General features: G+C 54.4%; 2 protein-coding genes across 6 annotated transcripts in view; both read left to right on the forward strand.

Moving 5' to 3' along the window:
* Sema3f (semaphorin 3F) overlaps nt 1-12,484 on the forward strand; it is a 29,669-nt gene extending 17,185 nt beyond the window's left edge. For 4 of the 5 annotated variants that reach the window (XM_010615512.3, XM_010615510.2, XM_010615511.3 and 1 more), the window contains exons 3-19: nt 1,443-1,603; nt 1,705-1,767; nt 1,868-1,987; nt 2,760-2,852; nt 4,284-4,377; nt 5,921-6,040; nt 6,370-6,509; nt 6,634-6,748; nt 6,918-6,987; nt 7,159-7,303; nt 8,305-8,527; nt 9,126-9,214; nt 9,329-9,370; nt 9,742-9,899; nt 10,055-10,122; nt 10,391-10,524; nt 11,148-12,484. In XM_010615512.3, coding sequence (XP_010613814.1) covers nt 1,443-1,603; nt 1,705-1,767; nt 1,868-1,987; nt 2,760-2,852; nt 4,284-4,377; nt 5,921-6,040; nt 6,370-6,509; nt 6,634-6,748; nt 6,918-6,987; nt 7,159-7,303; nt 8,305-8,527; nt 9,126-9,214; nt 9,329-9,370; nt 9,742-9,899; nt 10,055-10,122; nt 10,391-10,524; nt 11,148-11,558 — 2,246 coding nt within the window. In that variant the 3' untranslated portion in view covers nt 11,559-12,484. The remainder of the gene's footprint in view (nt 1-1,442; nt 1,604-1,704; nt 1,768-1,867; nt 1,988-2,759; nt 2,853-4,283; nt 4,378-5,920; nt 6,041-6,369; nt 6,510-6,633; nt 6,749-6,917; nt 6,988-7,158; nt 7,304-8,304; nt 8,528-9,125; nt 9,215-9,328; nt 9,371-9,741; nt 9,900-10,054; nt 10,123-10,390; nt 10,525-11,147) is intronic. The other variant, XM_010615514.2, reaches the window with a different exon arrangement.
* A 1,496-nt stretch (nt 12,485-13,980) lies between these two features.
* The window catches only part of Gnat1 (G protein subunit alpha transducin 1), a 6,105-nt gene continuing 3,942 nt past the window's right edge, over nt 13,981-16,143 (forward strand). Inside the window, exon 1 of the mRNA XM_033759759.1 lies at nt 13,981-14,945. Within this exon, the coding sequence (XP_033615650.1) occupies nt 14,840-14,945 (106 nt within the window). The 5' untranslated portion in view covers nt 13,981-14,839. The remainder of the gene's footprint in view (nt 14,946-16,143) is intronic.

Consider the following 16,143-nt stretch of genomic DNA (forward strand, 5'->3'; position numbering starts at 1 on the left):
CTCCCCTCTTCTCTTCTCTCTTTCTTTCTCTTTTTTTTTTTGTACTGGGAATCAAACTCAGGCCCTTGCGCGGAACCACTGAGCCAAATCCCCAGCCCCAGACATATGCTTTAAATTAGCATTGGTTGCCCTGGCCCTCAGCCCACACCATCTACCCCACATACCCAGCCCAGTATATCCCAGAGCTTTTGTCTGAAGCTGCTCCCAGGCTCAGCCTTGCTAGCCCATCTCAGGGTCCCTGGCACACCAGATGGAGTCAGCATCACCAAGCCAGTCAGTGGCAGCCACCTGCTGGAGCTACCTTCAGCTGTGTTCAGGGCCTTGAATCACAGCTGTTCTGTTTCTCCAGGTGCCTCAGCGCCTGGCTCAGGCCTCCGCTGCCTCGATTACCTGACTTGTGAAGTGGGTCACCAGCTGTGGGCAGGGGGATGAGACATATGTGATCCCCTTGGTGAGCTGCTGAGCACCTCTTTTACTGCAGGGCATATGTGTGTACCTGCACCAGGTGTACACATGCGTGTGCTGTTGTGTGCTGCTATCTGCCCCCCCGTTGTATGAATATTCATCAACCTCATCCAAATGTTCTTTCTGGAGCTAAAAATAGCTGGGGGTAGATAGGGGTGGGGTTTGCCAAAGGGACTCCCTTAACTCCCCTAGAGCAGGTTCCCAGGCTTCCTGGAGTCCCATGTCAGGTTCCCTGGCTCATCACTGGCTGAGCTCCCTCTTGTTCTTCATCCTCAGAAAGAAAGACTTTTCCCTGTTGTCTTGGGGATAAGGGCCAAGGCTACTGGATGCATGCAGAAGAGAAAACAGAGGGCCCAACTGGACTCTGCCTCAGCCTCGGGGACTCTAGCACAGGGGGAGAGCTCCTTCTCACAAGTGACTCCTGGCTGGTTCACATGGCCTTAAAGTTCCACCATTAGCAGCCTTGTGGGGTCTGGGCAAAGCTGGAGGTCTATAGGGCAGTTGATTCCCTCAGGATTTCCACTGTCCTCACTGGCCTCTTCAGGCCAGGTGGGGACCTGACCACGCACCAGCTGTGCCTTCTGCCTGATGGGCAGCCAGGGTGAGGACAGGGCATCTAGGCTACATATAGTATCTGCAGACTGTCCTGGATGTTCCTGCTCCCTACTCTTACCTTTTGGCGTCCTGTGGAATCTGGCCCTACCCCAAGTGTGGGAGCATTAACCCTCTTGTGAGCCAAGACTTTGATGTTGACACAAACCCTGAGCTGTACCCCTGCCCTTTCATTAGGACTGACTGGGGCCAGCAGTGAATCAGGATTTAGCTTTGGGTGTGGCTCTTTCCTTGGCCTGCTCACCCAGTAGAGCCTGGGAGAGGAACCTGGAGACTTCAGACATGGGGGATGGGGAGTTCAGGGCCTTCTCTGTAAAAAAGGTGACAGCTGCATGGTCTCTAAGTGCCCTGTTCTTTCCCCACAGAGCTTAAGGCCACAGGCACTGCCCACTTCTTCAACTTTCTGCTCAATACCACTGATTACCGTATCCTGCTCAAGGACGAGGACCACGACCGCATGTATGTGGGCAGCAAGGACTATGTGCTGTCTCTGGATCTGCACGACATCAACCGTGAGCCCCTCATTGTAAGGGCAGGCCTAAAAGTGGGGCACAGAGGGGTGGCATCTAGAGACCAGAGACGGGGGCCTGTCCAGTAGGCTGCAGCCTCTGATCCCATCTCTGGCAGATCCACTGGGCGGCCTCTCCGCAGCGCATTGAAGAATGTGTGCTCTCAGGCAAGGATAGCAACGTGAGTGTGGTGGAGTCCACAGGTGGGAGGGGTAGGTCCCTGAGAGGGATGAGGCCTGGCCAGGTATCTGGGCACCTGTGTAGCTTTTTCTCTGCCCCAGGGTGAGTGTGGGAACTTCATCAGGCTCATCCAGCCCTGGAACCGAACCCACCTGTATGTGTGCGGCACAGGAGCCTACAATCCCATGTGCACCTATGTGAACCGCGGCCGCCGGGCTCAGGTAAGCCCCAGCTTACTCTGGCCTGTGCCATCCTTACTGGTGGCTGCCTTCCAAGGCCCTGATGGAAGGATGGGCATGAGCCCCTGGCCTTGCCACTTCTGAGCCCTGTGACCTTGGGTGAGTGACCTGTGTAACTCCCCGAACCTCAGTTTCTTCACCTGAACCTGGTGCTCATGGCTGCCTTTCTCACAGGTTGGTGTGAGGAAGAGGCAATGAGTTAGTGCTCCCAAGCTCTTAGCACTGTGCCTGGCGCATAGTAAGCACTCGCCCCTACGTGGCAGCAGTTCTCTGAGCTATGCCTGTGGACTGTGCTCCTGTAGCCAAGCCAGGGGCCTGGTGGAGGCCTTGGCATCAGGAGGCTGGATGCCTGAGTCAGCTTCTGCCCTGTGGCCTGGAAGAGAGCTGCCTTCCTCTTCCCAGTCTAGGGGTTGGGGGGAACTGTCCCTTCCCCAGCTCTTCTCCACCCTGCCTGCTTCTGCCCTTTTCCATTTCCATGTGGGCATGTGTGTGAGTTGGTGTGACCGCATAGAGTATATGTGAGTGACTGGACTTACACAACAAGTGTGTGCAGGGGTATGCTGAGCCTGTGTGTGTGTGTGTGTGTGTGTGTGTGTGTGTGTGTGTGTACACATATACGTGCATATTCGTACTCTGGGGCCCATGATGGCTCACGTGTGTTCCTGGCCTGTGTGGTGTGAGAAGCTGGCAGCCCGAGCCCGCTCCCCCAGCCCCTGTCACTCCCAGTTCTAACCTCTATTCCTCGTCTTCTCAGGCCATGCCATGGACCCAGGCGCAGGTGGTCAGAGGCCGCGGCAGCAGAGCCACAGATGGTACCGTCCACCCGATGCCCACAGCCCCACGCCAGGTGGGCCTCATCTCTTCAGGCTTTGCCAGGCAGCATGGCCTTGGATCCACTCACCCTGGACTTGGGCCCCAGGGTGGCCTGCCAGGGGCTGATTCCTATCCTTCCCCTGAGTACCTTCGGTCTCTCCAGGAAGTCCCAGCTAGAATTTTGTCAGCCTCAGTATGGCCCCTGCAGACAGGAGATCGTGGCCACCAGATGGGAAGGACAGGACCCCTGGGGACATTGTGCCTCTACTCTGAGAATGCATGCGTGGAGATACGCAGGAGCACACAGCAACATGCACTTGAGCACATCCTACTCAGCACCTGGAGTAGGACCACAGCATGTGCCTACAGTCCAGCCCCTGACTCCTGTGGGCTGTCCAGTGTCTTGCATAATTGTGTGCTATCTTTTGGGGTGGAATATGTCTAGCAGTCAGGACTCCAATCTGGGCTGGGTGAGCTGGGGCTGGGTAGGGGCGGGCAGGGGGGCAGGGGCTGCCGGTGAGTGACAGAGCGTGTGTGCACGCATGCGCACAACAGGGAGTGTGAAGAGCAGAGACTCTTGGATTCGATGTGTGTGTCCAGTCTGTGAGCAATGGGTTCCGTGTGTTGGCAGTGCTTTGTGTTGAACTATGTGTGCAGGAAGTCACGTGTGCAGAGTGTAACTGGAAGCAGGCCTGTATGTACCTTCCCATCACCATCCTGCCACCTGCTGCCACCTTCTCCCATCTCTGTGCCTTTCCTCTCCCCTTTCCCTTCCTTCTCCCTACCTTTCCCACCAGGCCCATGAGCTCATCCTGGTCCCAGTTCCATCATGACCTTCCTCCTAGGTCATCTCCTGGGCTAGGCTGGGAGGTGCCGGGGGCTTTGTGAATTCTGTGCGGTCTGGGCAGATCCCCCAGCTCCTGGCCCTGGGGAGACATGGATCCTGGGGGCTCTGCTGAAGGGCAGGAAGGCCCCATCCTGAGGACCACAGGTAGGGCACAAAGCCTGGGGACAGTAAACTTGGAGCTCTCTGGCCTATTCGGACCTGATGGTAAGGAAGGTAACCTAGGCCCTTAACCTGTGCCTCCTGCTCTGGCCATCTTTATAGCTCCTCCTCAGCCCAAGATAGACAGCCACAGCTAAGAGACTGGCCTTTCTGACCCAAAAGACATTTGGTCAGCATCTTCCTGAGTCAGTTGGCGTGGAAGGCCTTTAGCTACTACAAGCCCACCCTATGCCCATCTCTTGGTTCTGAGCCTTGATTCCCAGGTCTTCCCTGAGGCCTGAAACTAAGAAGCTTCTCCCTTGGAGCCACAGCAAGGCCCTGCTGCCAGAGGCCGGGCTGGATGGAGTTCAAGCCCAAGGACCCTGGAAGTGCAGGGGGTGGGCTCAGGGTGTGATAACCTGTCCCCATTCCTGGCTGTAGGACTGGCCTGGACAATGCTGAGCCCCCTCTGCCCTGCAGGATTACATCTTCTACCTGGAGCCTGAGAGACTCGAGTCAGGGAAGGGCAAGTGTCCATACGACCCCAAGCTGGACACAGCCTCAGCCCTCATCAGTGAGTGCCCCCCATGTCGCCCTGGTTCTACGGTCTGAATGTGTGGCCTCCACTACAGAAGTTGGGGAAGCACCATAACACTTACCCTAGGCTGCCCCTATAACCCCTGGGGGACCCTACTTAGCAGGAGGAGGGCCATGGGCCAGACCCTGTGTGAGCTGTGAGGTAGGCTAGGTGGCATGAGCCTCTCCAGCTCTTCTGGACAAGGCACTGAGCAGGTCTTGTGCTCCTTGAAACACACTGTATAACCTATGCAAAGCTCAGAACCATCTGGCCTACAGGCTGCCTAGAAAAGACAAGTGGTATAGGGGGTCCCTTAACTCCTTTTCTATACATCCAGGAGCCTAGGAGAGACTCACACAGAAGGGCCAGACCAGCTAAGGACTGAGTGTTTCTGGATTAGGCAGATGTCTGAGACAGTTGGGGCTTTTCTCCAAGAAAGTGGTAGCGGCAGCTGCCCCTGTCCTAGGTTGGGAAGCCTGACCCTGGCCCAGGCACTCTGCCTGCTTTCTGGCTGCCCAACTTAATCTGTATTGCAGAGCAGCTGCTGGGCATTGTGCCACCCACAAACCTGGGAAAGGCCCCTGGGGCAGGGGGCAGGCCATATCCTCTTGGCAAATAAGTATCCTAGCTTGATGGCAGAATCCAGATCGGGAATTTGATGGAGGAAAGACTCCCTGGGGAGTTTCAGAGAGAAGATAGGAAGTAGCATGATAGAGGCAGCTTGCTCAGTGGTTACATTTTTAGAAATTTTGTGAGCTAGTTATTAAATATATTTATTATTAAAATTTAAATTATAAGCTGGGTGCAGTGGTACAAACCTGTAATCCTAGCACTTTGTGGGACTGAGACAGGAGGGTTGCAAATTCAAGCCTAGCCTGGGCAATGCAGCAATTCAAAAAGACCCCCAAAATTTTAAAAGAGCTGGGGATATAGCTCAGTGTAAAGGTCCTGGGTTGAACCCCCAGGACCACAAAAATAAATCTATCATAGAGTTAAATAAATTACATTAAAAGAAAGGTAACAACAAAAGGTAACATACTCAAAATCTATTCCTTTATTATTTACTGTTTTGGGGGATGGTGGTTATTTGAGATGGTCTCACCATGTAGTTCAGGCTGGCCTTAAACTTACAGTGATCCTCCTGCCTCAGTCTCCCAACTGCTAGGATTACAGGCGTGCACCACCATGCCCAGCTATTTTACTACATTCTTAAAAATCTATGCTCTTGAAGTTATTTATGTCTGTTGTGTCTGTGGGTAGGAATACTGTAATACTGTACAATGATGTTGGCAGGTCTTCCCAACTCTGCTTATAGTGACCTCAGATTAGCAGCTTGAGATCAGCCATATTTATGTCACAGAAATTGGCTGTTGCTACTAATCAGAGATCATTGCTACTGCTCACAGCCCTCCCAGAGCCAGTTGCTAATCATATACTAGCACCCTTCTCAAGATAGACTCTGTCCTGGGGAACCTGACCTTGCCTGGGGGTCTCTGGGGCTATGCCCTAGCCCTAATAAACCACCACTGCCCCTCCACAGACGAAGAGCTCTATGCTGGTGTGTACATTGATTTTATGGGCACCGACGCAGCCATCTTCCGCACACTTGGAAAGCAGACGGCCATGCGCACAGATCAGTACAACTCCCGGTGGCTCAATGGTACATGCAGCCCATGAGGCCTTTGTTGGCCATGCGTCTGGGGTGGTGAAGGGAAGTCCTATGGAAGCACACCTGAGGGAATGTTTTGCCCGTGACTGTCTGGGGTGGAAGTGTTTTCTTTTCTTTCTTTTTTTTTTTGGTACCGGGGATCGAACTCGGGCCCTTGCACTTGCGAGGCAGGCACTGGAACCACTGAGCTAAATCCTTGGACCAGGAAGTCTTTTCTTGTTTGGAGAAAAGTTGTTCTTATACTTGGCTGGGTATTCAGTTGGGGAATAGAGGTTCAGTCAAAGGAGAAGCTCATACAGCTGACCCCTGCTTACCTTCAGACCCTTCGTTCATCCATGCGGAGCTCATCCCTGACAGTGCAGAGCGCAATGATAACAAGCTCTACTTCTTCTTCCGTGAGCGGTCAGCAGAGACAGCACAGAGCCCTGCTGTGTACGCCCGTATCGGACGCATCTGCCTGGTAAATGTCCCAAAGGCCCCATGTTGCCCCTCTCCAGGCCAGCCCTGACTCTGTCGACCCTGCTCCAGCAGGGTCCTGTGGGTGAGTGAGCTGAGCTGACCTGGCCTCCTGATCCCACCCCCAGAATGATGACGGTGGTCACTGCTGCCTGGTCAACAAATGGAGCACATTCCTGAAGGCACGGCTTGTCTGCTCTGTGCCAGGAGAGGATGGCATTGAGACCCACTTCGATGAGCTCCGTGAGTGCCCAGCAGGCAGGCAGGGCCCCTTTGCTGCAGTGGGAATGATGGAGGCTGGATGGGTGGCCACCAGGTAGCCTCTGATGGGTCCCTATCCCCTGGGCGAGAATGTTCAAGGGCTGGGGAGTGCCTAAGACACCTTCCCTGAACCTTCTTTCTGTGTCCCCAGAGGATGTGTTTGTCCAGCAGACCCAGGACGTGAGGAACCCAGTCATTTACGCTGTCTTTACCTCCTCAGGGTGAGACCAGGCTTGGGGCCAGCAGTGGCAGGGTGTGGCCGGGTTGGGGGTCATGCCTTGTAGACAGTGCCAACCTTGGGTTGAGCAGTGTGTAGTGGGGGAGGCAGACTGGGGAAGGGGTCTTGGCCAAGGATCTCCCTTTCCTGCAGCAGCAACCTTCTCTGCTCACAGCTCTGTGTTCCGAGGCTCTGCCGTATGTGTCTACTCGATGGCTGACATTCGCATGGTCTTCAATGGACCCTTTGCCCACAAGGAGGGCCCTAACTACCAATGGATGCCCTACTCAGGGAAGATGCCCTACCCCCGGCCTGGCACAGTAAGCAGCCTCTTCACCTCCTACTCCCTTTTGTCTCCTGAGATCTGCTCTGGGCCAGACATGGTTTCCACCATCACGGAGCCCGAAGCCAGTGGGAACGATGGATTATAACACATGCTCAGAATCCCACCATTCATACCCAGCCAGCCAGGACCCTGAGACACAGATGGGGGGCTGGGCATGGTAGGCTGCTCCATGGAGAGGCCTCTGAGGGCTTGTTTGGGAGCTGAAGATTAGAGAGAAGAATCTTGAAGGCAGAGGCTGGAGGCAAGGGGAAAGTCTACTTGGCTATCTAACAATGATGGGGAGTCAGTAAGACCAGGCCCAGGGTCTCTGCAGTGGTGATGGAGGCATCTCACTTTATCTTATTGCGACTGGGGCCACCTTAGGAGTCTAAGGAGAGCTTAGCCATGCTGCTCTAAAGCAGCAGCAGGTGTGGCTCAGTGGGATCAGGACTGATATGGGAAAGCAGGTCTCCATGGGACTCAGGGAAGACTACCCTGAGGTGAACCTGGAGCCAGATGGATGGCAGGGGTAGAGGTAGGCTTTACCCTGGGCACAGGGAACAGCTTCAGGGAAGGGGAAAGTGTGCCTGGCATGTTACGAGGGCTTCAGGCTTGCAGCCTAGTTGTTCCAGGAGAGTGATGAGATGAGAGGGACAGCAGAGCCAGAACAGAAGGAGATAGCAGGGTGGGAATGAGGATGTAGGAAGGGAGTGGTCCACGTAGCCAGATGCTGCCACAAGGTCATGGCGCATGAGATCTAGAAAGTAGCCTTGGGATTTGGCTATGTGGGACCTTGGGAGTTTGACAGTGACAGAACCCGCAGAGAGCTCTGCAGCTCTGCCTTACGGGGTGGGACAGAAAGCAGGACAGTGGGTTGGGAGGGAGAAGCAAGTAGAGATGATAGGGCCAGACAGCATAGAGGCTGCTCCTGAGTTACAGTAATGGGTCCCCATGCCTGCCTGGGGAGCCTGAGGCTGACACTCATCCTGCCTGCAGTGCCCTGGGGGAACCTTCACACCCTCCATGAAATCTACCAAGGACTATCCTGACGAAGTGATCAACTTCATGCGCAGCCACCCACTCATGTACCAGGCGGTGTACCCACTGCAGCGGCGGCCACTGGTGGTCCGCACAGGTGCCCCCTACCGTCTCACCACTGTTGCTGTAGACCAGGTGGATGCAGCCGATGGGCGCTATGAGGTGCTTTTCCTGGGCACAGGTACCCACTGCTGCTCCCCCCAACACTGGGCCCACTGGGTGAGGGGTGCTGACCCCTGGGGCTATAACCTATCCTGTGGGGGTTGCTGCAGATTTATTATGGTCAGCTCTGTCACCTCCCCTTTGGGAACCTCCCTTGGGCTGGAATGGTGAGGCTAGGGATAGCAAAACTCCATTCACCTCCCTGAGCCCAGGGCCAGAAGGGCAGGGACACTGGGCCCTTGTGTGGCAGGAAAGGGTAAAGACAGATGGCAGACTTATCCAGTACATGGATCTTCATACTGGCACCCATGTTGGCATATGCATACACATGTGGAAGTATAGCCCACACAGTTCCAGCAGCTCCTCACACAAGGGATGCCCCAGTGTCCTGATCCTAGCATGGTCCAAAATGATGGTCTGGCCCCTGACCATGACCCTCTTTGTCCTGGCCAGTCCCCTGATGTCTTCCCCTTGTCTCAGAAAAACTCTTCAGCCTTGGCACAGAACTCCTGTTCCACTGCCCTAGGGGGGTTGGGGGCCTGGTGGAGAATGGGCTGAGGCTTTGCCCCTTCCCCAGTGTCCCCAGCCCCACTGAGGTCCTGCCTGGCCTGTTCCAGACCGCGGGACAGTGCAGAAGGTCATTGTGCTGCCCAAGGATGACCAGGAGGTAGAGGAGCTCATGCTGGAGGAGGTAGCAGTCTTCAAGGTGGGTGCAGTACCAGCCAGTCCTATCTGCCCATCTCCCTCCCTGGTCCTACCCACTGACTGTAGACCTCTAGGTCAGGGCAAGGAGGGAGTCCCAAACTGATTTGTCTTCTAGGATCCAGCACCTGTGAAGACCATGACCATCTCTTCTAAGAGGGTGAGTCTTTGGCAACATGGGTGGGGGTGATGATGGAGTCTCCTTGAAGTCATGCCCTTGGCACAGGGATGGGGAAATTAAGCATTGAACAAAAAAACGAGAAGGAAGCTGGGTGTGGTGTTACTTATAATCCCAGACACTTTGGAAGCTGAGGCAGGAAGGTTGCAAGTTCAAGGCCAAACAAGACAGTTTAGCAAGACACTGTCTCAAAAATTTTTTTAAAAGGGTACTGGGGTGTAGCTCAGTGGTAGAGTGCTTGCCTAGTATACATGGCACTGTGGGTTCAATCTCCAGTACCACCAACCCAACTAGCTTCTGATGTAGGCTGATCTGTGGGAAAGAAACTGATAAGTCCTTACCCCTGCCCCCAGCAACAACTGTACGTGGCCTCAGCCGTGGGTGTCACACACCTGAGCCTGCACCGCTGCCATGCATATGGTGCTGCCTGTGCCGACTGCTGCCTCGCCAGGGACCCCTACTGTGCCTGGGATGGCCAGGCCTGCTCCCGATACACAGCATCTTCCAAAAGGTGTGAACCCCAGACCCTGGGGGTTTGAAGGTGGATGTGATATGACTTGGGGGTTTCCTATGGCATCACAGCTCTGGGGACATAGGGCCCTGCCCTGGATGCTTGAGTGTGCAGGGACCTTGGGAGCATGCCTTCAGGAGCTAATTTTTACCCAGGCGGAGCCGCCGGCAGGACGTCCGGCATGGGAACCCCATCAGGCAGTGCCGTGGGTTCAACTCCAATGGTGAGTGTGCTCTGCCTCCCCCTGGGTGCTCCTCACACTACTGTGGGACCCCAGGCAGCCCATGCAGTTGCTCATAGCACCCCAACTCTAAGGTCTTAAAGATGGGCTCCTGAAGTTTTAGTTGTGATGTTCTTGTTTACTCTCTCAGGGTGATGCCCAGTGGCAGCATTCTGCCTTTGTGGGCGGGTGCCCTTGGTGCCTGCCCCTCACCAGTCAGGGGACTGTCCTGGGTATTCTTGCTTCCACTCAGTGCCCTCCTGATCCACAGCCAACAAGAATGCTGTAGAGTCCGTGCAGTATGGCGTGGCTGGCAGCACAGCCTTCCTTGAGTGCCAGCCCCGATCACCTCAAGCCACTGTTAAGTGGCTCTTTCAGCGAGACCCTGGTGACCGGCGTCGAGAGGTGAGTTCCTGTACCCCCACTGTGGACATGGGAGTACCTGGTACAGTGGAAATTCATGTAGGAGCCGATGTTGGGCCATCCTCACTCTATGAAACCTTCCAGGCTCCCTTCCCTATGTGGAAATCACTTGAGTGGAATTAGTTAGGTAGAAACTCTGTGGGATGGGCTTTGCCATGTGGAAACCATTATGGGTATGCTTCTTTTCGTAAAAATCCCATGTGTGTGCCCCACTGGGGTGCACTCCTTGTGTGGGACATCACGTGGTTGAGCTCCAGTGGATGGAAATTTGGTGGCTAGCACTGTGTTGGAAAAGCCTTACAGATGCCCCCTTTACATGGAAATTCTATGCGGGCTACAATTGGGTGTTCTCATTAAATGAAAATTCTATTTTGTGTTCCAAAATTCTCTCATTCATTGAACAGCACCCTCTTAGGGCCATCCCTCTTGAGTGGAAATGTGTGAATACCTTAATCAGTTACCTCATTAATGGAAACTTCATGTGGGTTTTTTTTGGAATATATAAATTTCGCCTGTGGTGCCTCATGAAAGTGGTCTCATCTGGCTCCTGGCGGGGGTGGCAGAGGGGTCACACAGCCCCTGAGCCCCCACCCCTGCCCCTGCAGATCCGCGCAGAGGAGCGCTTCCTGTGCACAGAGCAGGGCTTGTTGCTTCGCGCCCTGCAGCTTAGTGATCGCGGTCTCTACTCCTGCACGGCCACTGAGAACAACTTCAAGCACGTCGTCACGAGAGTGCAGCTGCACATACTGGGCCGGGATGCTGTCCATGCTGCCCTCTTCCCCCCGCTGGCTGTGAGCGTCCCACCACCTCCTGGCACAGGTCCCCCCACACCTCCTTACCAGGAGCTGGCCCAACTGCTGGCCCAGCCTGAAGTGGGCCTCATCCACCAGTACTGTCAGGGTTACTGGCGTCATGTGCCCCCCAGTCCCAGAGAGGCCCCAGGGGCCCTCAGGCCTCCTGAACCCCAGGAACAGAAAAAGCCCCGGAACCGCCGGCACCACCCTCCGGACACATGAGGCCAGCTGCCTGAGCCCTGCATTGGGCCAGCCTAGCCCTCATCTCTTTTAATATAAAAGATATATATATATATATGTATATATATATATATAAAATATCTATATTCTATACACACCCTGCCCCTGCAAAGACAGTATTTATTGGTGGGTTGTATATAGCCTGCCTCACTGGCAGCATCTTCCAGAATCTAGACCCATGTTGGTCAGAGATGGCAGAAAACTGGGCCAGGCCAGGACCACACAGTCCCCAGGTTCAGCCGAAGTCTGCTTGCTCAAAGGCCGCCTCCAAGATCTACAGGGCACAGGGAGGGTGTGAGCCCTACACGATGGGCCATGGACCATACAACTTTGACATTGTGTGCTGTCAGCCTTGCAGTAGCATAGGCATGGGTGCCAGGACTGCATTGGAGTCTGGGGGTGGGGGCTCAGGGCACCCAGAGAAGGGAAGAAGGGGCTATCACAGGACCCTGGCCTCTGCCTGGGTTGGGGCACTCACTCAAGGCCAGCCCTTCCCAGGTATTTATTCTCTATTTATTGAGGACAGAAGAGGAGTCCTGCCTGAGTGGGACAGGACTGCCAGCCTTTTCTCCTCTCCCTGCCTAGGCACAGCAGGGCTACCCCACTCTACCTCCTTAGCTTTTCCTGTGCCATCTTGACTTGAAGGCTGGGAAAGTGGCAATGGGCCAGGTGCAGCAGGGCTGAGGCAAGCTCTAGCCCTGAGGGGAGAGGGGTCATGGTGGAGGCCTGGGGCCTGTAGGGGCTCCCCAAGGCTCCCTTTTGCTCCCCACCACAGGTGCTGGGTGTAAATAGCTCTGGAGGCATTTGGGGAGATGGGTGGGGGGCTCCTGGCGGCCCTCTGCTGCCCAGGCTGCAGCCATCCTTGGGTTCCATCTTGCTAATAAACACTGGCTCTGGGACTAGACTTTGGCTTCTCTCCTTGGTGGTGGGGTTTGGGGGAGGAGTTAGGGCCACATCTGTGGAGTATGGGGAGCTGAGATGCAATGGATTGGCCCCCCTAAGAAAAAGAAAAAACCCAGACAGTACAAAGAAACAAGGTTGTTTTTTTTTTTTTTTTTTTTTTGGTACCAGGGATTGAACTTGGGTCCTTGCGCTTGTGAGGCAGGCCACCGAACCGCTGAGCTAAATCCCCGGCCCTACAAGGTTTGATTTAACAAGCCTCAGCTTCTGCACTCTGCTGACTCCCAGGAAGTGTGAAGAGCTACAGAGACCCCTGGGTCTCACTAACAATGTAGGGGTAAGGGATGTGGGAGCCCAAAGGCTGAAAGTGGCTTAAGTGAAACAGTCTGGCTCCAGGACACATCCCTTCTAACGCCAAAGGGTGGATGTCAAAGCTGTGGGCGTTACTCTACACTTCCCATGTGTTGTGCTTGAGGACAGCCTCAGTGCTGTGTCTAGGGCCCTGGCACCCCCTCGTGGTCTCTTAAGTCTGTGACAGAGTTGAGTACTGAAAGGCCACCAGATTCAGGAAAGGAGGCTCCAGGCCCCTAGAGAGACCCATTGGAGTCCACCGTCCCCGCCCCCATTGGATTTCTGATGGGGTTGGGTTGCAGAATCCCTCTTGAGAGCCTACCTCTGCAGGCCGTGCATGAACCCCTTCAACTACAGGCTGTACCTCAACAGGGCTCCACGCCCTAAGCTGAGGCAGACAAGTTCTGTGGAACCCCTAGGTAGGTCCCAGAGCACCAATGCGACTTCTTCAGGCAGGGGTGGGGGGCACCAACCTGCCGTGGACTCAAGATTCATCATCTGACAACAGACCTGCAAAAGATTGACTGAAAGGTGCCCAGCCACCTCTGCAGATCAATGACTTTGTTGTACCCAAATATATCTGTACAGGCAGGTACAGAGAGGTATATATACTGGCATATGCTTGCGTGCACAGATGCTCAGACATATACAGCTGGGCAAGTGTACCCTAGCAGGCATTGCACATGTATGTGCATTTGCACACAAGTACACATATGAGCCCACACAGACACAAAATATGCACATGTAAAGAAATGCATAGGCTGGAGGAGGTAGCTCCGTGATGGAGAATATGCCTAGAATGTGTGAGGTCCTGGATTTCATCCCCCGTGCTACACATAAAAAAATAAACCATAAAAGGGCTGGGGATTTAGTTCAGTGACACCATGTGCCTGTTTTGCAAGCACAAGATCCTGAGGTCGATTCCTGGTACCATAGGGGAAAAAAAGCCTGTGAAAGCAGGGCAAGGGGTTTAGCTCAGTGGTTCTACCACTTGCCTTGCAAGCGTAAGGACCTGAGTTTGATTTCTGGTACCCAAAAAAGTCTTTCAAAAGCAGATCTACACAAGCATACACATGTATACATATGTGTACACACAAACATCCATACAAGGTACATGCACACTCACATGTAATAGCTCACACTCAAAATGGTACAAACAAGGACCCATGCACACAGGTATAAGGGCACAAATGTGTCAAAACATTACCTTGCTCAATGTCAGTGAGGGACAGAAACACACTCCGGCACACATAGCAGTTGTACATGGTCACCGAAGCCATTGGAAGCGTGGAGGCCCTGCTGGTATCAGGTCCAGACCTCGATATGGGGCAAGTGTAATTGCCTGCTTTTTCCTTTGTGATTCCCAGCAGGGCATAAAACCCTGGTTCAGAGCCAGCCAGGCCTTCTCAACCACTGCCTGCTGTGTGACCCTGTGAGCCTCCACTTCCTCATCAGTAAACAGGGTGGATGATACGAATAACCACATCCTGGGTTGATGTGGGCTTCCAGTAGGACAAAGGGTGGTGCTGAGCAGTGCTGGGCAGGTTCAGGTGCTCCATGCCTGCTTCTCCCTCCACACCCTCGAGCTGTAGCCCTGCCCCCAGGATCCCCACTGAGTTGAGGGACTGTCCTCTTCTCTCTCAGTTCAAACCCTACCAAACGAGTTTCCTTGCTGTGGGGCAGGGAAAGGACTACCCAGTGCTTCTGGGGTGGCAGTGGGGAGAATGTAGATTCAGCACTTAAGGGATTGGGGCCATGCCAGCCTGCTTAGAAGGGTTGGGGGACTGAGCTGGCTTCACTTGTCCTTGTCTCTGATTGGCTCTTAGCCCCCCCCCAGCTCCCCAATCCCACTAAGCAGCCCCACCAGGTCCTGTGCAGGTCCGTGGAATGCCAGTTGATTACCAGAAGGGCATCTGAGGAGGCCAGAGGCTGGCCTGAGCCAGGCTCCCGGTACCCACCTCCGTCTAGAAGAGCCACCTGCTCACCCTGTCCTTCCACCTGCTGCTGTGACCATGGGGGCTGGGGCTAGTGCCGAGGAGAAGCACTCCAAGGAGCTGGAAAAGAAGCTGAAAGAGGATGCTGAGAAGGACGCTCGGACAGTCAAACTGCTGCTTCTGGGTAGGGGCCTGGGCCTGGGGGTGACTGCCGTGGGTCCTGGCCCTCAGTGACTCAGGAGTTCCTCGGAAAAGAGAGTGGCACCATGGCAGGGTCTGGTACAAAATGGGAGCCCTGGCCAGACAAGGCCAAGCCTGACAGGTGAAGTGCTAGGCCTCCAAGGCTGAGCATCCCGTTAGCAACCCCAGAGGACAGTGCCCCTTGTCGGGCATGCGTGCCAAGCATACTCACCTTGGCCAGGCTCCCTCATGCTCCAGCCTTGGTCTGATAAGACTGGAGCCCACCTGATGCTGCTCTCTGTGGAAGAAAGTCATATCTCCCCTCGGAGCAGGGGGCCTCTGGAGCCACGCAGAGCTGCGGTGGCCCTCAGGTGCCAGCTCTTCATTGGTGGCAAATGTGTGATGCCTCTAAAGGGGTGGAAAGGTATTGAGGGTACTGAGGCCTATGGGAACCCTAAAGCCGAATCCATGGTCACGTGGATAGTGTTATAAACCTGCCTCAGAACCCTTACCGATCCCACCGGGGCAGGGAGCTGCTTTATGAGGTAGGGGTAATTTCCACCAAACTCTAGTCAACTAGCTGGAATGGGACAGAGGGACTAAACCAGGAGTGGAGGAGGGGAGCAGAGAGGCTGAGCCAGAAATCCCATTAACTGTGCCCTACGCCCTCGCAGGCAAGACTCAGAAGGATGTTAGTCTGTCCTCTGTCCCACCCAAAGGCATTAATTCCCTCTGAGCCTCTTGGAGTCATCCTGCCTTCAGGTGAAAAGCAGGGGCTGTCCCAGATCGAATAATTCTGAGCTTGTAGTACCAGAGATGACCACCAAGCGGCGCTCCAGGATTTCTTTATTTTGGTCGTACCCTCAATAGAGACTGTATATCAGTTGTTTCTTGGTTTTTTTGTTTGTTTTGTATTGTTTTTTAGTACCGGGGACTGAACTCAGGACCTTGAGCTTGCGAGGCAGGTGGCGGAACCACTGAGCTAAATCCCTGGCCCTATACCAGTGTTGGTCTTACTGATTCTGCGCCTTTGCACCTGACACAGTTGAGGTCCCTGATTCCCTTGTTCGAATCTCTTTCCTCATTTTCCTGACTGAATTCACGGCACTCCTTCGGCCTCAACCTCTGAAGTGCCATCAAGACGGCTCATTTTCTTTCTTTCTTTCTTTCTCTCTCTCTCTCTCTCTCTCTCTCTCTCTCTC

This window comes from Fukomys damarensis, unplaced genomic scaffold (genome assembly GCF_012274545.1).
Source record: "Fukomys damarensis isolate Sample0158 unplaced genomic scaffold, DMR_v1.0_HiC HiC_scaffold_37, whole genome shotgun sequence".
NCBI lineage: Eukaryota > Metazoa > Chordata > Mammalia > Rodentia > Bathyergidae > Fukomys > Fukomys damarensis.